This window comes from Mytilus edulis, chromosome 5 (assembly GCF_963676685.1).
Source record: "Mytilus edulis chromosome 5, xbMytEdul2.2, whole genome shotgun sequence".
Taxonomy (NCBI): Eukaryota; Metazoa; Mollusca; class Bivalvia; order Mytilida; family Mytilidae; genus Mytilus; species Mytilus edulis.
The window spans coordinates 8,699,756-8,724,809 of NC_092348.1; the positions used below are offsets into that span (position 1 = coordinate 8,699,756).

Here is a 25,054-nt window from a genome sequence, read left to right on the forward strand (position 1 = left end):
TGGATTCCCTTCAAATATATTCTAATGTGGTTTTTGGCTACTTCGTGCATAAACAAGCTCATTGCCATTGTTGAATTAATTGTTTTCTTTAAAATAGTCGACAAAATTGCTCTTACAAAATTTCCATTTGGGAGCCTCGAGCTCGATGGGGGAAATACTCTGCAAATACTGACAGTTGGCAGGTATGGTCATCAAAAAAGTTGATGTGTTACTATGTACATTTACCATTATGTTACTTGATGTTCTTGCTATACACACAGTACAGAGACTAGTCAATCTTTGTGAACTATTTTTTATGGGAGTCATAGAATATGCGTATACAATCGATAATTAAAAATAGTCTATTTATATTGAAAAGGAAAAGTTCGTGTATGTCTAAAGAAGAGGGACGAAAGACACCAAAGGGACAGTCAAACTCATAAATTTAAAGCAAACTGACAAGGCCATGGCTAAAAATGCATTTCATGGCGAGGCACAGAAAATATACTGTAAACAGTAGACTATAAATATAGGTGAACTAGGTACAAAAGAACTCTAAATCTTAAATTCTACAAACCACCTCTGTTCTATGGAAGATAATGATATAACTGGACTAGAAATACACACAACCTGTAATTAACTGCCTTTACAGCGCTTTCGCGCTTTGATTGATGAAGTTGAAGTCCAATCGACTTCAAACTTGGTACACATGTTCCCTATGATATGATCTTTTTAATTTTAATGCCAAATTAGAGTTTTTACCCCAATGTCACGGTCCACTGAACATGGAAAATGAAAGTGCGAGTGGGGCATTCGTGTACTGGGGACACATTCTTGTTTATACCTGTTAAGAGTCGAAAACTAAATATTATTTTTATATAAATAAACATATATTGTGTCATTTTAGAACTTATATTTTTCCAAAGGATGCATGAATGAAAGTAGTGAAATTCATTTTGCTTTGATATATAGATTTGGATTACAATTGTTCATGTTATTGTAATGCATATAAAAATAAGGAGATGTGGCACAATGTAAATATATGATATTCTGTGAGTTTATCAAACTAAAGGGGATAAGAAATGGGTATAAGCAGTTACAGGACTGTACTACTGTACAATCTCCAACAATGAGAAAAACTCATACTGTAAAGAGAATTTCATATTTACAAGTAAGTTTTGTTTTTGCATAATTTTCTTCTTTTGTCTTAAAAGCAAATATGGGAAGTGGTTAAAATGCTAATGAGACAGCTTTTATGGCCACCAGATGTCATTGTTACCTTGATTAAAAACTCCTTTTTAGCTCACCTGACCTGACTCATCACTTGGTTTCGTCGTCCATAAACTTTTACAAAAAATCTTCTCTGAAACTACTGTGCCAAATTTAACCAAACTTAGCCAAAATCATCATTGCGGTATCTAATTTAAAAAATGTGTGGTTAGACCCGGTCAACCAACCGAGATGGCCACTATGGCCAAAAATAGAACATACAGGTAAAATGTAGATTTTGGCTTATAACTCTGAAACCAAAGCATTTAGAGCAAATCTGACAAGGGTGAAATTGTCTCTTCAGTGAAGATCTATCTGCCCAGGAATTTTCAGACAAATCTGACAACCCGTTGATGGATTGCTGCCCCCAAATTAGTAATTTGAAGGAAATTTTGTAGAGTTTGGTTATTATCTTAAATATTATTATAGATAGAGATAAACTGTAAACAGCAATAATGTTCTGCAAAGTAAGATCTACAAATAAGTCAATATGACCAAAATTTTAAGTTGACCCCTTAAAGAGTTATTGCCCTTTATAGTCAATTTTTAACAATTTTCATAAATTTTTGTATTTTTTGTTAATTTTTAAAAAATATTTTCAACTGTAAATACTGGGCCATGTTTATTATAGATAGAGATAATTGTAGCACCAAGAATGTTCAGTAAAGAAAGATCTACAAACACATCCCCATCATCAAAAACACAATTTTGTCATTTTATATGTGTCCGTTATTTAATATGCACATAGACCGTCCAAGGTGAGCGACACAGGCTCTTGAGAGTCTCTAGGTCATTAATACAGGTAGATAACTTTATCATGTTTATACTGAAAAATAATTTTGCTTGGAGGGAGAATTTTAAAAAAGTTCTGTCTTCAAAAGAGTTGACATGTTACTATGTACATTAACCATTATGTTACTTGATGTTCTAGCAATACACACAGAACGGAGACTAGTCAATCTTTGTGAATTATTTTTCATAGGATAGGAGTAATTGAATATGTGTATATAATCAATAATTAAAAATAGTTTTATTTACATTAAAAAGGAAAAGTTCTTATGTCTTAAAAATGCATTTCATGGTGAGGTACAGAAAATATACTGTAAACAGTAGACTATAGATATAGGTGAACTAGGTACAACAGAACTCTAAATCTTAAATACTACAAACCATCTCTGTTATATGGAAGATAATGATATAACTGGACTAGAAATACACACAACCTGTAATTAACTGCCTTTACAGCGCTTTCGCGCTTTGATTATATTTAACTTGTCAACCAAGTCTTACCCAAGAAATACTAATTATGTTAAGAAACTACTATACCCAGATTTGTCATAAATGTTAATTATGGCCCCGCAACAAAGTTTTCAGGGCCATATAGTTTTACTCTTGTCCTTCATTCTGTCATTCCGCAATTCCATCATTCCGCAATTCCGTCATTCCGCAACAAATTGTTATACAGAGTTTTTTTCTAAAAGCCTACAGATATTGTAGTGAATTTTGGTATGTGAGTTAACCATAATGAGTTACAGTTCAAGTTTATGCTGATTTTTTATATGCTTGACTACCTTCATGTTTGTGTCCACATGTGTCGTTGAAACTGCAGATTTTTCAATTTTTTGAGACAGGGCCATTTGTGTTGTTTCGACACATCTAGTTTTAGTAACATTTTTGGTACTTTTAGATTGAAAAACAGAATGAAGAAAAGAGGAGAAAACCTTTGACTTTTCAGTTGTATGACTCAGTTATATATTGAAATATAAGATTTACAAGAAAGATTTAAAAACAAAGATGGTATAGTCTTGATCATATAGTAGAAATGAACAAACAAAAAAAGTTGCAATGAAATTTAGCATCAACATTTTACATACATTTTAATCTCCTGGAAATTTAAATTTGTCTTAAAAATTTCACATGTTTATCTTTTTAGGCAGCAATGGATTCAGACTATAATATAAGAATATTCTTGACCAAGATTTTAGCAGATTATGATTGTGATACATTCCTTCCACAGTTTGATGAGAACCTATACAAGATTATAGAAAAGTGAGTAATTAAAGAATTATAATTGGTGAAGGATTTTTTAACATTTGTTTATGGGATGATAACCTCTATGTGACTGGCAGTGGGGTCTTCTTTTCTATTGGTGCCTTATAAAAATGAGCTTTTTGTTCTTGATAACCATTAAAACCATAGAAAGCAATTAGTCACAAGTCTTCCTTGTATGGTGTTACTATGGTTATTAATACCTTAGTGATAATTCGGCATCCAACAGTAAGCATTCAATATCTTTTTTATGCCCCACCTACGATAGTAGAGGGGCATTATGTTTTCTGGTCTGTGCCTCCCTTCGTCCGTCCGTTTAAAGTTTTTGGTCGAGGTAGTTTTTGATGAAGCTGAAGTCCAATCAACTTGAAACTTAATACACATGTTCCCCATGATATGATCTTTCTAATTTTAATGCCAAATTATAGTTTTGACCCCAATTTCATGGTCCACTGAACATAGAAAATGATAGTGCAAAGTTCAGGTTAAAGTTTTTGGTCAAGGTAGTTTTTGATGAAGTTAAAGTTACATCAACTTGAAACTTAGTACACATGTTCCCTATGATATGATCTTTCTAATTTTAATTCCAAATTAAAGTTTTGACCCCAATGTCACGGTCCACTAAACATAGAAAATGATAGTGGGAGTGGGGCATCCGTGTACTATGGACACATTCTTGTTGATATATGAACCTAATTACACTTGGAATAAATTGGTCTGCAAGAAATAAGCATTTTGTTAATATTACTTGGAACATGTACATAATCAAAATAACTAACTTTGTCATTCAATGAAAAAGTTAGAACACATAGTTAATGAAGCAAGATCCTTGATATCTAGCTGTAATCTCATACAAACAGATTAAAGGAGGATAGTATCAGTATATTGACAAACATTTCAAAAGTAAGATCCAAATATATTATAAATTCTTCCTCAAAACTAGCCATCTGAATGTTGAATTTTGTATGTATAAAAAAAAATGTATATATCGTTTTTGCTTATAATTTCAGTTATGAAGGAGTCCCAACGGGCACACAGACTGAAAAGGATATTGACTTTATATTTGAAGTTTATGAAAAGGTCAGCTAATTAAAACTATCTTCCATTGCTGTTGTTCATATTCATATAACCAATCTTCATTTCCACTTCATTGCATTGTATGTTGAAAAGATTTCCTCGCAACGACTGTCAATAACATTTAGCCATCTTTAGATATAAATATTGTATGTTGTTTATGATAAAGATTATTTTTTGTCATCATTGTTTGCCTTTTCATTTTATTTACATGCACCATATATTATACCTTAACCTATAGATAGAAACACTTATTGCTGATTGTTATTGAAGCCTCTGTCTCACTCAATATGTCTATATACTGTTTAGTGTTTCTTTGTTACTTATGGCGAGGCTCTGTACTTATACATCCTATCATTGTGTTGTCATGGTTATTGTGCCATGGTAAATGTTTGTTTATATATATTTGTTTGATTTTATAGTGATTAAAATAATAAGACAATGTTGACAAGTGAGAGGTTTTGCTAGCTATAAAACCAGATTTTATCAAACATTTACTACATAAGAAAATGCCTGTACTAAGTAAAAAATATGACAGTTGTTATCCATTCATTTGATGTGGTTAAGCTTTTGATTTTGCCAATTTCCTTGGAGTTCAGTATTTTTATGATTTTACTTTTTACAATCATTTTAATACAAGAGGCTTTTCACACTGAATCTTTTTCACAGTACAAAGTGTTTATTTCTTATTTTAACCACTTATTTCAGTTTCACCCTTTTCTTTAATTTGAAATATATGTTGTAACAATTAAATTGTCAAAGACAACTTATTCCATAACTTATTACATAAATAAATAATACATTCCTATTCTAAATCAAATTCATACGGTTTAATACAAGGCCAGTATGTGAATAAACTCATCATAGATACCAGGACCAAATTTTGTAACTACACCAGACATACGTTTCGTCTACAAAAGACTCATCAGTGACGCTCGAATTAAAAAAAGTTAAAAAGGTCAAATAAAGTACGAAATTGAAGAGCATTGAGGACCAAAATTCCTAAAAGTTTTGCCAAATACAGCTAAGGTAATCTATTCCTGAGGTAGAAAAGCCTTAGTATTTCAAAATTCAAAAGTTTTGTAAACAGTTAATTTATAAATATGACCATATCAATGATAATTCATGTCAGCACAGAAGTACACATGACAGCCTTGGGTATACAATTTTGGAAATTTCCTGCATTATAATTAAATATATATTTTGGAATGATTGGAACACCAATATGATGTGATCAGGGAAGCTTCTCAATCTGAATACAATTTAGGTCTCAATGCCTATCAAGTCTATATAAAAGAATGGAGAATGTGTCAAAAAGACGAATAACCCTATCAAAAAGAGCAGAAAACAGCCAGAGGTCACCAAAGGGTCTTCAAAGCAGGGAGAAAATTCTGAACCAGGAGTCCCCCCTTTTAAACAATTAAGTATTCTATTTCAGCAAAATGGATGCCACACTATACTCCGAAACATACAAATATATATGAACCAAAATGCAAAGAAAACATGAGATTAACAAAGGCTATATAAATATGCAGAAATGAACGTAAATAAGTTGGTTATAAAATCTTTAGAGAAGTTGGTTTTGTATGTTTACTGGCTAGTTTTTGTCTTATTAAATAAATGTTTTAAATTTTTGTAGTTGAAAACCCTGCTTCTACATGATATCAAACTACTATGAATTCATATAACAGAATTATATGATACTTTGTAGCTAATAAGGACACTAGATGTACATACTCTCAAGAAATTATGATTCGTTGAATTTTTATACAGTTATATGAGTTATGAGTTTTTGGACTTAGGAATTTTGACAAGGGACTTTAGGGGCCTGGGGGTATGTGAGTGTGTGCACAAAGGTTCTTTTATTTCATATGAAAATTCCCCAATGCCTTCACACAAAACATTCATATTCAGTTATTTCAGTAACAAGCTGAGAAACTACAATGAAAATAGTTTCAGAAAGTAATTCCTATTTATATATATTTTTTTAAAACTTTCTACTTCAAACTTTATGCAATTAACTAAAATATTTAAAAATTGCAATTTAAAAAAAATAAATTTTACAAATGTAGTAAATAAACTCATCATAGATACCAGGACTAAATTTTATATATATGCCAGACGCGCATTTTGTCTACAAAAGACTCATCAGTACGCTCAAATCCAAAAAAGTTAAAAAGGCCAAATAAAGTTTGAAGTTGAAGAGCATTGAGGACCAAAATTCCTTAAAATTTGGCAAATACAGCTAAAGTAATTTATGCCTGAGGTAGAAAAGCCTTAGTATTTCTAAAAATTCAACATTTTGTAAACAGTTAATTTATAATATAAAAATATCACTGATAATTCATGCCCCCGTTTGCTCTATCAAGCCCATCTAAGTCTAACTACTGAGAAATTGCTCATCATTCTTGAAATCATACAGTTATGTGACTAACAAACCATTCAGTAGTGCTAGTATGTATGTATCATTATGTGCTCATTGTGACTAACTTGCACCATAGTTCAGATGTACAATATAATAATCTTCAGTCAGTATTTTACTGGCTTTCTTTAACAATATGTCATTGGTTTTTATTAAGTTAGTCAATTAAGGATTTTAAGATGGGACCAAGTTTTAAATTAAGCCATATAATTAAACAACAGATGTGTCTATCACTTGTAGAAAGCATACAACACAATTGTAATCACCACAAACGTCAAAATTATTCAATCGCGTAGTGGAATGAACTATTTGTGAATTCTTATAAATTCTATATAACTTTTGGACTATTTTAAATCTCGGTGTATTTCTGAAATTAATTCTTACATACTTTTGATTTTTTAACCCTGTATACTTAAACATTGTCTATGTGGAATTTTAAAATTGTTTGTTTGTACATTGAACGACAAATATAAGTGATGTATAAAGTTTTCTGACGTCACACGCGAATCAATGAATGTGTTTGTAGATAGATGTTTTTGTGTTCTGTTAAATTGTTCCTTTTAAAATTGTTACACTATGATGACTGCTGTATCCATATTTTGACTATTTTATTTTATATGTCTGTTTAGTTCACGCATCATTATAAATATAACGGAATTTGATGAGACTGTCATCAAAGTGAGAGGGTTAGCACTATAAAACCACGTTTAATCCACTTTTTTTCTACATTTGAAAATGCCTGTACCAAGTCAGGAATATGACAGTTCTTGTCCATTCGTTTTTGATGTGTTTTGTTATTTGATTTTGCCATATGATTATGGACTTTCCAATGAGGTTTTCCTCTAAGTTCAGTATTTTTGTGATTTTACTTTTTTCTTCAACCAACATTATACACCAGCTCCAAAGAAGAGGAATCTACAGATTAACCTCTGTCCATCCCTTGAAATTTTAGAAATAAATGTCTCATGAAATACAAATTAGAACTTCCAGAAATTTGGTATCAAGCTTCATTTGAGCATTTTATAAAGTGCAATGCGTTTTCACATTAATAGTTCATCAACTTTTTGTTTACTGAATACATAAACTCATCATAGATTCCAGGATTGAAATTTTGTATTTGAGCAAGACACACGTTTCGTCTACAAAAGACTCATCAATGATATATATTCTTATACATGAATGCCATGTATGGAATTTACATCTCCATTTTCTCCATGATATATATTCTTATACATGAATGCCATGTATGGAATTCACATCTTCATTTTCTCGGGAGCTACAAACTAGAGCATCCTGACATTCGCTATCAAGCCTCTTTTGAGCATGCTTTACAAAGTGATATATTCTCATATTCATTGCTCCTCCGAATACTTACATTTCTCTACACACAAGAAAGATACATGTCCTCATATTTTACTACTGAACTACCTAGCATTGTTCCCTGAAGTTTGGTATCAAGCTTTATGTGAGCAGTTCCTTATATAGAAAATGGTAGATTAGTCATGGTTTATTAGTTAGCTTGTATGACAGTCGCACAGAAATACCTTATATTGACAATAGTGTGTGAGCAGAACAAACATACCTACCGTAGCTCCCTGAAATTTGGTATCAAGCATTATGTGAGCAGTTCCTTATATAAAAAATGGTAGATTAGTCGTGGTTTATTAGCTAGCTATACCTCTCACTTGTATGACAACCGCACAGAAAACCATTATATTGACAATATTGTGTGAGCAAAACAAAGACATAATAGGCCTATATATATAATTTTGAATATATAAATTTGCTATGCAGTTCCTATGTAAATCAAAATTTATTTCTAGGAGATAATACTTTGTAACAAGAAAGCTGGGAAACAATTCGGGGTAGGACTGTGGTAGATTTACCATAGTGCTTTCGTTGATAACATCGTTACATATTTCAACAAACACAACATTCATATAGTATAAAATTTGTTTTTTTAAACAGCAAACTCCACTAAAAAAGGGTGCACACAATAATAATTTGATAGTTTTGCTTGATTGATCTCCTTGGGAGTCATTACTAAGACAAATCAGTGCGTGATTCCACGAACAAATAAAAATGATCAGACATGCATGTTTCTTTCCATTAGAAAGTGAACCAGATGTGTGAATTTGCTATCATGGCAGCAATGTGTAGCAACAGAGGAATTGGAATGAACAACAAACTTCCCTGGCCATGTATAGCGTGAGTGTGTTGTCACCTGTTTTGTGTGCATGTTTTCTACACATAGCTTGCTCGTACTCTTCTTATACTTTGTCACGTAGCTACGATGTAACGTCTTTCCTCTTCACCTTTTCTTAGCTATAAAGAGCTTTTGGTTTCTTGAAAGGGCAGGCACAACAAAATTGCAGTTTTGATGTCCCTATTTTATCAAATACACTCATTTTGATAGCAAATGTTTGATATTAGAAATTCCTTTGCCAACAACAATTCTAGAAATAATTAAAGAAGTTCTATGGATATAAAACCTTGAATGGGCACTAGCTACGAGATAAAGATAAAAAATAAAACATGAATTTATTTTGTTCAATCATTAATGAAAGTGAAATAATGAAGAAAAAAATTGCTTTTAGCAGCTAATTTTATTCAGTTTGGTCAAAATAAACAAAGATATATTGCTCATGAATTCATTTTTTTCAAGCGAATTATTCGACCTCATTAAATCTGTATTCATATGAACTTTAATGGAACCTCTTAGCTAGAGCTGGGTTACACGTAACTAGGATCATCAGTCGTCTTAACTACAATGTACTTGACATGCTGATACATAATTTCTGTTTTTTGCATCGGAAATAGTTCATTTAAGACTTTTATGTTTGGATGTTTAACATGTTTAAGTATGTTATTAGTTAGTCGAATATGAGAATTTGAGTCAAATTGGTGAACAGAAATTTGACAGCTAGTGCCCCTTACAAATACAATAATGGAATTCACATCTTTCTGGTTTGAAACTGAATGAAATTTACAGAGGAGTAGCATTTTACAAGAAATTTATGTATGGTTTTTGAAACAATTTGTCAAACTCTTTAATTACTCATGGATTCAATTAAAACTACAGAAATAGACAAAAACTTGAGACAAAAACTTGGGGGTTTGTGCTTACATGAAACAAAACGCCGACTGCAACCTGGCTTACACTTCTGAAACCACCACCCGAGGTGTTTGGTGGGGTTTGTGTTGACTGGTTCTTAGCTGTTTTCTATACCGTGTTTTGTGTACTGTGGTTTACTTTTGTACGTTTTTCCTTTTTTGCCATAACATTGTCAGTTTGTTTTTGACTTTCAAGTTCAAGATCCATTTGGTATCGTTTGCCCATAAGGGCATTATATTATTGGAAATGTACCAGAATCACTTTGCAAACAGGCCTCGTGTTTGAATCAAATGAGATGGACAAAGTTCTCTACATCATATTAAATATGGACTTGCTACCTTTTCTTGATCATGTAGCGTTTACGTATAATTAGTAATCAAAGGTATCAGGCTTATAATTTTATACGCCAGACATGCGATTCGTCTACCTTATCCTCGCTAGTTACACTCAGATCAAAATAGTATGAAAGCAAAACAAGTACGAATGTGAAGAGCATAGATGACCCAAAATTCCAAAAAGTTGTGCCAAATACGGTACTAGTATAAGATCGTATAATGCAGTAACTTTTCCCAAACCATTTCTTGAAGCCCTCAAAAAGTACAAAGTAGGCTTTTGGTTTTTTGTCAAGCCTGTGACCTTAGTTGCAGAAAGCTCGAATAAGGGATAGCTATCCGGCGGCGGCGTTAACTAACTTCTTAAAAGCTTTATATTTTAGAAGGTGGAAAACCTGGACCTCATTTTCATGGTTTAATCAGCGACTACTTGAAACAAAACTAAATTTTTTTTTGTAATGTTAATTTCTCTCTTATTATGAGTAAAAGGATAAAATAGAGAAAGGAAATGGGGAATGTGTCAAAGCGACAACAACCGACCATAGAGCAGTCAATAGCCGAAGGCCACCAATGGGTCTTCAATGTAGCGAGAAACTCCAGCACCCGGAGGCGTTCTTCAGCTGGCCCCTTTAAATATGTAACTAGTTCAGTGATAATGGACGTCATACTAAACTCTGAATTATATACAAGAAACTAAATATAAAAATCATACAAGACTAACAAAGACCAGAGGCTCCTGACTTGAGCAGGCGCAAAACTGCGGTGAGGTTAAACATGTTTGTGAAATCTCAACTCTCCCTATACCTCTAGTTAATGTAGAAAAGTAAACGCATAACAATACGCACATTAAAATTCATTTCTATAGAAGTTCGAGTCCGATGTCAAAAGATGTAACCATGAAAAATAAACAAAATGACAATAATACATACATAACAACAGACTACTAGCAGTTACCTGACATGCCAGGTCCAAACCTCAATTAAACTGTTTGAAAGATGATGTCTTCATCATATGAATATCAGGCACAATCCCTCCCGTTAGGGGTTTAGTATCATACTGTCATAAAACATATGAGAATAACATAACCCGTATCATGCCAACAACTGGTTTTTAAAAATAAATGTGTTTAGTCCCGGTGCAAAGACCCTATAAGTGAATCAATATTAAAGCCAAAATATGCAATCTTTAATGACCTGACAACAGTATCGTAACTATATCCCTTCTTAATAAGTATGTTTAAAGGTTTTGTAAGCTTTTGGGGTGAATACTGACATTTTTATGCTTTGTAAAGAATATTACCATAAAAGATTGGATGTGAAATACCTGAACGTATAAGATGTCTGCATGTTGAGTTATATTTACGAATTATTTCCTTATACCGATGATAAAATTTAGTAAGTGTTTTGACTAGTTTGTTATATCGAAAACTCTGGTGAAATAATTTTTCAGTAATACATGAATTCCTCTCGCTAAAATCTAATACGTTGTTAGATACACGAGCGAAGCGTACAAGTTGAGATATATAAACACCATAGGATGGTGACAAGGGAACGTCACCATCTAAAAATGGATAATTAACGATAGGAAATGAAAAATCATCTCTTTTATCATAATTTTTTTATTAAGCTTCCCGTTAATGATATAGATATCAAGATGGAGGAAAGGGCAGTGGTCATTATTAGTATTAGCTTATAACTATATTTGGTATGTGCATATCAGGCAGTTTTCACTTGACCTCGACCTCATTTCATGGATCAGTGAGCAAGGTTAGGTTTTGGTGGTAAAGTCCATATCTCAGATACTATAAGCAATAGGTCTAGTATATTTTGTGTATTTAAGAATTGACAGGTGTACATGTCCAACTGGCAGGTGTTATCTAACCTTTCCCGCATTTTCATGGTTCAGTGGTTATATTTATGTTTATGTGTTTCGGTCTGTTTTTTATACTATATTTGGGATATGGAATGATTGTAAGGTATACATGTCCAACTAGCAGGTGCTATCTGACCTTGACTTCATTTTCACGTGGGACCCTCTTCCACAGATCAGTGGTCAAAGTTGAAGTTTTTAGTTTGAATCTTTTTTTCTGTTACTAGATGCAATATGTCAATTATATTCGGTGTATAGAAATATCTTACGCTGTTCATGTCTGTCTGGCATGATTTATCTGACCTTTACCTCATTTTCATATTGGTCAATGGTTAGTTTTCTTGGTTAAATCTAATTTTTAGCAATAGGTGAACTATATTTAGTGTATTAAATGATTGTTTGGTTTATATGAATTTGACCTCATTTTCTTAGATCATGTTAAGTTTATGTGATAGTTTATTAAAGCTCTATATTTAGGACTATCAACATAATATCAATGATTAGTAAAGAAGGCGAGACATTTCAGCGTGTACTTTTGTTACCAAAAAGTTGCATGTTGCATGTACTCCCAGAAATACCAAACCAACATTATGTTGTATTATATAACATGTCAGTCTTTAATGCTTCCAAGAAACATGGTAAGAACATTGTCTGTGTTCCTTGGTCTTATTTTCACGGTTCAATTATAAAAACAAACAAGAATGTGTCCATAGTACACCGATGCCCCACTCGCACTTTCATTTTACATGTTCAGTGGACCGTGAAATTTGGGTCAATACTTTAATTTGGAAAGATCATAACATTGGGAACATATGTACTAAGTTTCAAGTTGATTGGACCTCAACTTCATCAAAAACTACCTTGACCAAAAACTTTTAACCAAAACTTTAACCTGAGCTTCGCACTATCTTTTCTTTGGTCATTGGACCGTGCAATTTGGGGCCAATACTTTAATTTGACATTAGAATTAGCAAAATCATATCATAGGGAATATGTGTACTAGGTTTCAAAAGAGGGACGAAAGATACCAAAGGGACAGTCAAACTCATAAATCTAAAACAAACTGACAACGCCATGGCTAAAAATAAAAAAGACAAACAGAAAAACAATAGTACACACGACACAACATAGAAAACTAAAGAATAAACAACACGAACCCCACCAAAAACTAGGGGTGATCTCAGGTGCTCCGGAAGGGTAAGCAGATCCTGCTCCACATGTGGCACCCGTCGTGTTGCTTAAGTGATTACAAATCCGGTAAATAGTCTAATTCGGTAGGTCATATTCATGAAAGGGAAGGGGATTGTAGTTACGACGTAAGGAACATATCCGATATCATTTGTGAAACGGTTATTCCATAACGGTCAACCAACTCGTGATGGCGTCCGTAAAATTTACGAAGGGATGATTTCAACTTCACCATTTGGAACTCTTGGTTTTATAGCTTCCTTGTGAGCAGCAAACCTCTATCAAGAAAATCATGATAGGAAATGCAAGCACGGGAATATCGTATCAATTGGGAGATATATACCCCGTATGCAGGTGCTGCTGGAATGTTGCTACTTAGAAATGGAAAGTTCACAATTGGAAAGCTGAAATCATCTCTTTTGTCGTAAAGTTTTGTTTTCAACCGACCCTCATTGTCAATTTCTAGATGTAAGTCAAGATTGACTGGACTTCAACTTCATCAAAAACTACCTTGACCAAAAACTTTAACCTGAAGTGGGACGAACGGACGAACGAACGAACGAACGGAGGCACAGACCAGGAAACATAATGCCCCTCAAATATCGTAGGTGGGGCATACAAATCATACTATCATTTGAAGTTTTTGGTGTTGTGAGTAATAGGACTTCCTTTAGTATATATGTATATTCATTTCAAGGTATGGTATACATGTCTATCAGGGTAAAGTTACAAGGGTCGTTTCTTAGTTACAAGTAATAGGTATAATGCATTTGTATATTTTTTCCAAATAGGATTCGTCTGAATTTAAAAAGAGGGTGATATATTCCAAATGAATATACTCTTAATCAAATGTCGTAGACAAACTGACGAAAAAAAACCAACAGTCTACAAAATAAAATACAACCTATAGAATTGAAAACCGAGCTAGACGAACTCAACCAACAAAACGAACCTACAAAACTCATTAACGTTTAGTTTCCTTTATCACCGGATATGTTTGAAGTTACTTTGAGTAATACGTCAATTATATTTGGTGTCTAGAATGATTGTAAGGTGTTCATGACCATCTGCCAGGTTTTGTGTGACCTTGAACTTTTTTTAATGCTTATTGATTTGTTACGTTTGTGTAATACATGTAGTTTCAGCATAAATTCAATCATAATCAGTAAAGCTGGCGAGGTATTTCAAATTTGCACCCCGTTTCTGTTCAGTTGTAAAGGAGTTCAATATAACAATATATATTTTGACACTAAATAAAATTGAGAAAGGAAATGGTGAATATGTCAAAGCGACAACCACCCGACCATAGAGCAAACAACAGCCGAAGGCAACCAATGGGTCTTCAATGTAGCGAGAATTCCCGCACCCGTAGGTGTCCTTCAACTGGCCCCTAAAATATGCATAATAGTACAGTGATAATGGACGTCATACTAAACTCCGAATTATACACAAGAAACTAAAATTTAAAATCATACAAGACTAACAAAGGCCAGAGGCTCCTGACTTGGGACAGGCGCAAAATTGCGGCGGGGTTAAACATGTTTATGAGATCTCAACCCTCCCCCTATACCTCTAGCCAATGTAGAAAAGTAAAAGAATAACAATACGCACATTAAAATTCAGTAACAAAAGAAAATAAATAAAATGACAATAATACATAAATAACAACAGACTACTAGCAGTTAACTGACATGCCAGCTCCAGACCTCAATTAAACTGATTGAAAGATTATGTCTTCATCATATGAATATCAGGTACAATCCCTCCCATTAGGGGTTTAGTATCATACTATCATAAAATATATGAGAAGAACATAACCCGTGTCATGCCAACAGCTGTTTTTTTAGAAATAAATGTGTTTAGTTTCGATGCAAAGACCCTATCAGTGAATCAATGTTAAAGCTAAAATATGCAATCTTTAATGACCTGACAACAGTATCGTAACTATATCCCCTTTTAATAAGTCTATTTAAAGGTTTTGTTAGTTTCTGAGGAGAATACTGACATTTTTGTGCTTTATAAAGAATATTTCCATAAAATTTTGGATGTGAAATACCTGAACGTATAAGATGTCTGCATGTTGAGTTATATTTACGAATTATTTCCTTATACCGGTGATAAAATTTAGTAAATGTTTTGACCAGTTTGTGATATCGAAAACCCTGGTGTAATAATTTTTCAGTAATACATAAATTTCTCTCGCTAAAATCTAATACATTGTTACATACACGAGCGAATCGTACAAGTTGAGATATATAAACACCATAAGATGGTGACAAGGGAACGTCACCATCTAAAAATGGATAATTAACAATAGGAAATGAAAAATCATCTCTTTTATCATAAATTTTTGTATTAAGCTTCCCGTTTATGATATAGATATCAAGATCGAGGAAAGGGCAGTGGTCATTGTTATCATTAGCTTTATTTAAAGTAAGTTCTACAGGATAAATTTCTTTAGTATACATACTGAAGTCGTCATTATTTAGAGCCAATATATCATCCAAATATCTAAAAGTATTGTTAAATTTTTGTATCAAATGTTGTTTTGATGGGTCTTTGCTAATTTTAGTCATAAATTGTAACTCATAACAATACAAAAACAGGTCCGCAATAAGTGGTGCACAGTTAGTCCCCATTGGAATTCCAATAACTTTACGATATACGGAATCTCCAAAGCGAACAAAAATGTTATCAAGTAAAAATTCAAGTGCATAAATAGTATCAAAGCATGTCCAATTGACATAGTTCTTTTGTTTATTGCTACTAAAAAAATGATCTAAAAGAGTTTGAACATATGTACTCGCATTCCGACTTTTTAAATGCCCAGTTAATTAGGGATGTGAATTGTTTCTTAATAAGAATATGAGGCAAAGTGGTATATAGGGTAGAAAAATCAAAACTTTGAACAGATTCAAAATCACCAATATATGCATGCAATTTATCAAGTACTTCCAACGAGTTTTTGACACTCCAAAAGTAATTAATTCCACTATTTTCAAAGGCCTTATTTGAACAATTTATTATCAGGTTTTTTATTGTACCAAGTGTACTAGTAAGTAAAACAGACAATTTAGTAGTTGAACAATGGCTAGAAGATGAAATAAATCTATATTTGTAAGGTTTTTTGTGCAGCTTCGGAAGCCAGTACATAGTTGGGACTTTCATTGTGTTTGGTTCTGCTTGTAAAGAAGTAGCTAAAAGTTTATGTTTGTTACAGATGTCGTTTTCTGAAAATGAAGTCAGTTGGAATGTTGGTGAATTCGTGATTTCCTTTTGCAGAACCTCTATATAAAATTTACGTCAAACAATAATGATATTATTAGCAGCTTTATCAGCCGGGACAAAAACAAATTCCTTGGCTAGTTCTGTTAGTTTATTTTTGATACGCGAAATAGGGTTTTTATAGTTTTTGTTGAGGGTAAAATGTTCTTTAAAATGTTGTATTCGAATATCAACTATCTTCATTACTGAATTAAAAAAAGAGTCCAAAGATTTTTTGTCAGCTTTTTCCCGTTTTACCCATTTCAAACAGTAGGCACGGAGTGAGTCGTTGATGATATTACGACACTCATTCCAGTTAATAGTTGACGGGGGACGATATTTAGGTCCTTTACTGAGAAATGATTTTAACTCTCGGTCGCGAACGATGTTAAGGTCTCCTGTTATAACATGGGAAATTGGTCCATAGGTGTATGTTTGTATTCTTTTTATGTGTTTGAGCTTTTGATTTTGCCATTTGATTAAGGACTCTACGTTTTGAATTTTCCTGAAAGTTCGGAATATTTTGTTAATTGTAATTTTTATTGTCTCGGGAGGAACTAGTTCACCTTGAAATGTGAGAAGTTCTTAAGGCTGGGCGGTTGGAAGCTAACTTGTAAAATGCGGAAGATTGCAAAGAGCTGGTTAGGTAAATGCCTACTATGATAAACTTGAAGCGGGTTACTTTCAAGTATCATTGCGTAAGTCAAGCGGCAACAGTGAACCGTCGTTTGAAATAAGGTAATACGATTAGGAACAGAGAAATTAATTTAACGGAGGGAAACTGAGGAAATCCAATAAGCTCTAAAAAGAGTAAGACCCGATGCGCCTTTTGTTATGCATGTTTTACACGCCATTGTAATTTACACACAGTAAAAATATCACAGACTGGAATAGGACACGTGCAAACGGTACAAAAACATATCAGGATACGATATTCCTTGATTTGTCATATATTAAACAATTGGTTGAAATACTTTTTTTCAGGAAAGACTACGAATATTATACACAGAAATGTAGTCCAACCATTAAAGGTAAGATATTCGAAAGTAATGTGAATTATTGCATCCTGTTGGTTGATGCAGATAATTTAGATAATTGATTTAAAGATTGATGTGTAACATTGTACATCATCATTAATAAAAAAAAAACCTGCAGCAAAAAGTTTGGTTGCAGTTGTGTCTTTTGTATTAAAGAAATTATTCTGTTTTCTTTACTTGAAAGATCTTCGGAAACTGCTTCAGACGTTTGATTGATATTATACTTCCATCATCATAGAATTGTCTTACTGAAAATGCTGTTTTTAAGCCGATCTAAAATTCAAACTGGTGATCCTGACATTATGTTCTTTAGGAGATACATGTAAAATAATGTTATAGAAAACTGCTTCATAGATTTGACTATTAAGCATGCATAATGCTAAAACTCTCATTCGATGATGATTTAAAATCAAAACTGTATGTTACATTGGACATTGTCGACATCACATGTAGTTGCATCTTAGAAATTATCGCACAGATTGTGGAAAAACGATTAATTATTGATGCAGTCATTGTCATGCCTCCGTGATTTCAGTTTAGGATGCAGAACCAAGTTCTAGAAGAGGCCTGACTGCGGAACACATTCTAAGATTCGGAACACATTCTAAGATTCGGAACACAATCTAAGATTCGGAACACAATCTAAGATTCAGGCATTACGCCATTTGTTTGCTGATGAATGTTGCTTTATTTTTTTACAAATTAAATCAATACGATTCATTGTTACATCCCCTAATAATGATGGTGGTTTTTGGATGATTTGATCCTCATTATGGTTGCCTTCACAAAACTTATAGTTTTAAATAGGTTTTCATTCAAAATACATACTTGAGTCAATATTAAAACTTTACCAGTTTCAAATAAATCCAGACAGCCAATCACAAGTTATGAATGATCACTATTCTCTTGTTTAATGCTTTTACGTGAATGATAACTAAACAAATGTCAGCATGCTGTAATCTGCATATATGCTCAATCGTAAATTGCATAAATGCAATCATTGACAAATAGTATCTGTAACATTTTACAGGAAAATACACAGTGGTGATAAAAGGGCGAATGACATGGGAAAGCACTAAAGGTTTGGAACGGACACACCCTGGCTATCTGAACGTCATTATTTCTCATTCCAAAAGGTAAGGATGTATGAACTTTAGGCTTGTTCAAGGTTAAAAATAATAAAATAGAATTAAAAAAATATAAAAAATTTTGAAAAACCTTTTTATTTAAGATAATTTTCAATTTCACATACTTTTCGAGTACACCAGATTTTCGATACTGACCTTTTGACTAAATAATTGGATTTTTGTCTCATTAAATTTAGCATTTAGATAGTGGGGAATTATGTTAATACATATCTGGGATAAAACGAACGGTTTAATGAAAATGTGAACAAAAAACTTTTGTTTTTACATAGTTAGACAGTGCTATTTCATGTCCAGAACATATCACAGGACATTACTACCTTTTACAATTGATGGTGCCTCAAACTGTCAAAATAAGATAACATTTAATTTCAGGAGGATAAAATGAAACGAAAGGATTATAATTTTGACAATTTTATTGATTGATTGTTGGTTGCTTACCGTCCAGTGGCAAATATTTCATGCATTTTCAGGACGAGAACAAGTTCACAATAAATACTATAGGTAGGTCTTGAAATAATAGAGGCCATCTGGGAAATTTGGACTGCCACTGGAAAATGAGGGTATATTGGATAGGGACAGAAATTTTGCCTTGCAACAGGCCACCTATGGACCCCTCAAAGAGTTGTTGCAAGGGTTCTTAACGTGCAAATAGCATGGCACACGAGGCATCGGATTTAACGTCCCCAATCTGACCGGACGTGGCTGCGAACTTAATACATCCCGCACAGCCAAACGGACACCCATCTTCGGCAAGCGTTTTACTGCCGGTCGGAAGAAGACCAAGTGACCATATTTCTATTCCCCAGTCACCCTTGGGACAATTTTATCTATTATGTCTGTTTTGTTTATGCATCGTTGTAAATGTAATGGAATTTGATGCGACTGTCATACAATCGAGAGCTTTAGCTGTATAAAGCCGGGTTTAATCCATATTTTTCTACATTTGAAAATGCCTGTACCAAACCAGAAATATGACAGTTGTTATCCATTCGTTTGGTGTGTTTTATCATTTGATTTTGCCTTTTGATTAGGAACTTTCCGTTTCAGTATTTTTTGTGTTTTTACTTTTTACAATGAGACAAGAGTGAATATTGATTGTGATTGGCTAATGTTTTAGTATAGATTGATACAGGGACTGGGAGATACCGTAACATATTTTTTTCAACAGGGATCAACTAGAATCCGATGAGTATGTAAATAAAGTTACAGACAACTTAGATACAGCCTTGATATATGCAAATACATTAAAACAAGAAGGAAAATGTGAACGAGTATGGGTGTTAGGTGGACAAAGAGTATATGATGTAAGTATAAACTTTGACAATTGGGTATTTTTTTGGGCAAAAGTACATGATGAAAGTATAAACATTGACAAATGTTGTTTTTTTTTTTTTTTTTTTGGGGGGGGGGGGGGGGGGGGTAGATGATGAAAGTATAAACATTGGAAAATTGGTGTTTTTTTTTAGGGGAAACATATATCATATAAGTGAATTCACCGACAAAAGTATGTATTGTAAGTATAAACATTGAAAAAAGGGTGTGTGTTAGGGCGACAGTATATGATGTAAAAATAAAGATTGAGAAAGTTATTTGGTGTTATGTGTTATGTGGTCAAAAGGTATTTGATGTAAGTCTTATGAAATGGGAATGAGTATGCCAGGGTGTTTTGAAGATGGGAAAAACGTTTATGAGGTAGGTCTATACATTGACAAATAGTTGTTATACTTAAAAAAATATATGATATAAATATCAAAATAGACATACACGCTAAATGATAAAACATTTACTTTACAAAAAACTAAGTTAACATGAGGCAATATCTAGTCCTTTGTCTATGAATATTTGCTCAAGTCAAATCCTTGTTACCGTATGTAACATATTAAGAACTTCCTACGCTGTTGGGTAGAGGATGATTTAGAGTTGGACATATCACTAATAATTGATCATTATAGAAGAAGAGATGTTGTTATTTACATATTATGTGGATTATTGTTTGTTTGGATTTATTACTGTCTTGTTGATATTTACACCGCATCCATCTGATTTCTTTCAAACTCAAAACTGCATTGCTCATTATCGTAAATTTGACGTTTACAGTAAGATAACTTCGTTGATTATAATAAGTTTTTGATGATTTTGTATTCTTTTCAACGCAAATTGTGTTTTTCACTTACCCCATGTTTGAGACTTCTCTTTATGGCAGATATAGCTTCTTTTACGACCCTGCATCGCCATTTAAGACAATTTGAAACAATTCATGTAGTAATAATGCAAAAATTGTAAGGTAACTTGTTACTGAAATAAAATGATACCAAAAAAAAAAAAATTATAGGCGTATAAAATTATAATCCTGGTACTTTTGATAACTATTGACCCCAAAGAATCGCTTTTTCATGATTTACTTTAATTAAGAACCAAACAAGAATGTGTCCATAGTACACGGATGCCCCACTCGCACTATCATTTTCTGTGTTTAGTGGACAATGAAATTTGAGTAAAAACTCTTATTTGGCATTTAGATTAGAAAGATCATATCACAGGGAACATGTATACTAAGTTTCAAGTTGATTGGACTTCAACTTCATCAAAAACTACCTTGACCAAAAACTTTAACCATATATTTGTACTATTGGGGTCAAAACACTAATTTGGCATTCAAATTAGAAAGATCTTACCATAGAGCACATTTGCTGGTGGAGATTTATTTCCTCGAGGGTATCACCAGCCCAGTAGTCAGCACTTTTTGTGCTGACATGAATTATCATTGATATTGTTATATTTATAAATTAACTGTTTACAAAATTTTTATTTTTTTGAAATACTAAGGCTTTTCTACCTCAGGCATAGATTACCTTAGCTGTATTTGGCAACACTTTTAGGAATTTTGAATCTCAATGCTCTTCAACTTCGTACTTTATTTGGCATTTTTAACTTTTTGGATTCGAGCGTCACTGATTAGTCTTTTGTAGACGAAACGCGCGTCTGGCGTATATATAAAATTTAGTCCTGATATCTTTGATGAGTTTATTTATTGTACTGAGTTTCAAGTTGATTGGACTTCAACTCATCAAAAAACTACCTTGACCAAAAACTTGACCACGAACGGAATGAAGGACAGACGGAAGGACGAACGAACGAACGGACGCACAGATCAGAAAACATAATGCCCCTCTACTATCATAGGTGGGGCATAAAAAGCCAAATACTTGATAGCCTGAATGTATGAATACCTAAACAGTTGAAGAGCTTTATGAAACAAAAGGTCCGAAAAATATCCAAATCCTTCTAATATCAACTTTGCCAAACGGAGTTGAAATCTTAGTTTTTGTCGAGCCTGCAACTTTTGTTGCAGAAAGCTCGACATAGGGATAGTGATCCGGCGGCGGTGTTAGCTCACTTCTTAAAAGCTATATATTTTAGAAGGTGGAAGACCTGGATGCTTCATATTTTGTATATAGATGCCTCATGTTACGAAGTTTCCGTCAGTCACATGTCCATTGTCCTTGACCTCATTTTCATGGTTCAGTGACCACTTGAAAAAAAAGTTCAGATTTTTTGCAATGTTAAATTCTCTCTTACTGTATAAGTAATAGGATAACTATATTTAGTATGTGCGTACCTTGCAAGGTCCTCATGCCCGTCAGACAGTTTTCACTTGACCTCAACCTCATTTCATGGATCAGTGAACAAGGTTAAGTTTTGGTGGTCAAGTCCATATCTCAGATACTATAAGCAATAGGGCTAGTATATTCAGTGTATGGAAGGACTGTAAGGTGTACATGTCAAACTGGCAGGTGTCATCTGACCCTTTTTTTTGTGGTTTTGTCTGTTTTTCTCATACTTTATGCAATAGGTCTACTATATTTGTTGTATGGAATGATTGTAAGGTGTACTTGTCTAGCGAGCAGATGTCATCTGACCTAGACCTCATTTTCATGGTTCAGTGGTTATAGTTAAGTTTTTGTGTTTTGGTCTGTTTTTCTCATACTTTATGCAATAGGTTTACTATATTTGTTGTATGTAATGATTGTAAGGTGTACATGTCTAGCGGGCAGTTGTTATCTGACCTTGACCTCATTTTCATGGTTCAGTGGTCAAAGTTAAGTTTTTGAGTTTTTGTCTTTTTATCTAATACTATATGTCATAGGTCAACTATATTTTGTATATGGAAATATTTTATGATCTATATGTCAGTCGTGCAGGTTTTATTTGACCTTGACCTGGTTTTCACGGTTCATTGCTGTTAAGTTTTTGTGTTTTGGTCTATTTTCTTAAACTATAAGCAATAGGTCAACTATATTTGTTGTATGGAAGCATTGTTAGCTGTACATGTCTGCCTGGCATATGGTTCAACTGACCTTGACCTCATTTTCATGGTTCATGTTAAGTCTATGTGACAGTCATAATAAAGCTTTAGATTTAGGAGTATCAACATAATATCAATGATTAGTAAAGAAGGTGAGACATTTCTGTGTGTGCACTCTTGTTTTTATAATTTCAAAATCTTTAAACGGACAGTTTCAGAAATTTTTGTTATAAACTATGTCAGTACCGAAGTTTTTTGGCTGATTTTTGGTATGTCAGTTACCCATGATAAGTTACAGATCAAGTTTAAGTTTGGTTCCGCTCCGCTGATTTTTGCGGAAAATAAGGTTTACGACTTGGAAAATTGTTGAAAATCAGTTTTCAATACGCCTTCAGATTTTGAGCTCATTTATGATATGTGAGACTACCATCATGTTTGTGTCCTAATGTGTTGGTGAAATTGCAGATTTTTCAAATTTTTGAGACGGTACCATTCGTTTCGTTTCGACACATCTAGTGAGATATATCTTCATCATGAACTCTCAGATCCGGATATATGAGAGCCAAACGAAACAGTTAAAGAGCTATATAAGGTTCACAAATAATACAATTTTAGTCAAAATTGAAGGATTCATTTTAACTTTTATCTTAATATTAGTCAAATTTATAACACTTCAGTTTTTAAGCCTTTTTATTTTGGAATGCAAATGAAGGCATCCGCCTACTTGATTTCAAGGTCAATGTCTAATGGTTATTTAATATTGTAGGATGCAATACATCACCCATGTTGTAAGAAAATATACCTCACAGAAATATACAAGGACTTCCCAAGTGATACATTCTTTCCTCCAATACCAAGCTGTTTCAAGGAAACTGGGTATGTTTTTGAGGTTTTACATTTGCAGAATAAATAATATGTGCATAACAAGTGCGTCGGAAGTGAGGACACAAAGTTGATTAGTCAGAACAATTATAAGCGGAACTCTGTTTACATACAACATTAGTTAACGTTTTAAAAAGGTAACAAGTAAAATCACAAAAAAATACCAACGATTCAATAAATTAATAACATAATAGTTGACTTGCATTGCCAATTCTGCTTTAAAGACTTCATTTGGTCAACTTAAAAATATTCCTCTAAAAGAGGGGCGAAAGATACCAAAGGAACAGTGGTAGGGACAGTTATATTAAATGATTCTTGGTGAAATAAGGCACAGTTTATGAAAATAGACGTTACCATTTCTCCTTGTTAATCGCATGAATTTTCTAACTATGCTTTTAATGTTCTTATTAACATTTTCGCCTACTAATATCTTTATATTTATGAAATTTATGTTACAGAGAGGCAGGAGTTGACCCAGAAATTCAGGAAGATAATGGATTACAATTCCAGTTTAAAGTGTTCACACGAACAGAATAGATTTATCATTTACTTTTAATATTGTCTTTTGATTTACTTGATTTATAGAAATGCTCACCTGGTTCATTAAAACTGGTACCTTTAATGTTATTGTATTATCCAGTCGTCTTACATGTGCAATAAAATAAATATGTATTACACAGTTCTTTTTAATTTCTGAATCTCACAGGTCCACGGTCAACTTGACATTATAATAGAATTAACTTGTTCCTGGCTTCGACATTAACTTTTGGAGGGTGGTTTTGGAATTACATGGCGGGTAAATGACATTGACCACCCATTACAGTCTTGCATAGTCGATAAATGTATATAACAATTACATCGAGGAGACATCATCATAATGCTGAATACCGGATTACATATCGACAGAATATTTGTTTAATTTGGTGTTCCATTGGTTACTTATTGTACACCACTATTTGCCGACTTGCTTTTATACTCGTTTGAAACATGCATTATACAAAAGCATCTTGCAAAAAGTAAAATATCAAATATACCGAATTCCGAGGACAATTCAAAACGGAATGTCCGTAATCAAATGGCAAAATAAAAAGCTCAAACACATCAAACAAATGGATAACAA

General features: G+C 33.1%; 1 protein-coding gene across 1 annotated transcript in view; it reads left to right on the forward strand.

Annotated features, from left to right (window-relative positions):
• LOC139522887 (uncharacterized) overlaps nucleotides 1–24,609 on the forward strand; it is a 38,685-nt gene extending 14,076 nt beyond the window's left edge. The window contains exons 5-12 of the mRNA XM_071316519.1: nucleotides 3,182–3,297; nucleotides 4,308–4,377; nucleotides 8,907–9,001; nucleotides 17,546–17,592; nucleotides 18,629–18,734; nucleotides 19,915–20,050; nucleotides 23,819–23,928; nucleotides 24,393–24,609. Of these exons, the coding sequence (XP_071172620.1) occupies nucleotides 3,182–3,297; nucleotides 4,308–4,377; nucleotides 8,907–9,001; nucleotides 17,546–17,592; nucleotides 18,629–18,734; nucleotides 19,915–20,050; nucleotides 23,819–23,928; nucleotides 24,393–24,471 (759 nt within the window). The 3' untranslated portion in view covers nucleotides 24,472–24,609. The remainder of the gene's footprint in view (nucleotides 1–3,181; nucleotides 3,298–4,307; nucleotides 4,378–8,906; nucleotides 9,002–17,545; nucleotides 17,593–18,628; nucleotides 18,735–19,914; nucleotides 20,051–23,818; nucleotides 23,929–24,392) is intronic.
• Nucleotides 24,610–25,054: the final 445 nt, after the last annotated feature.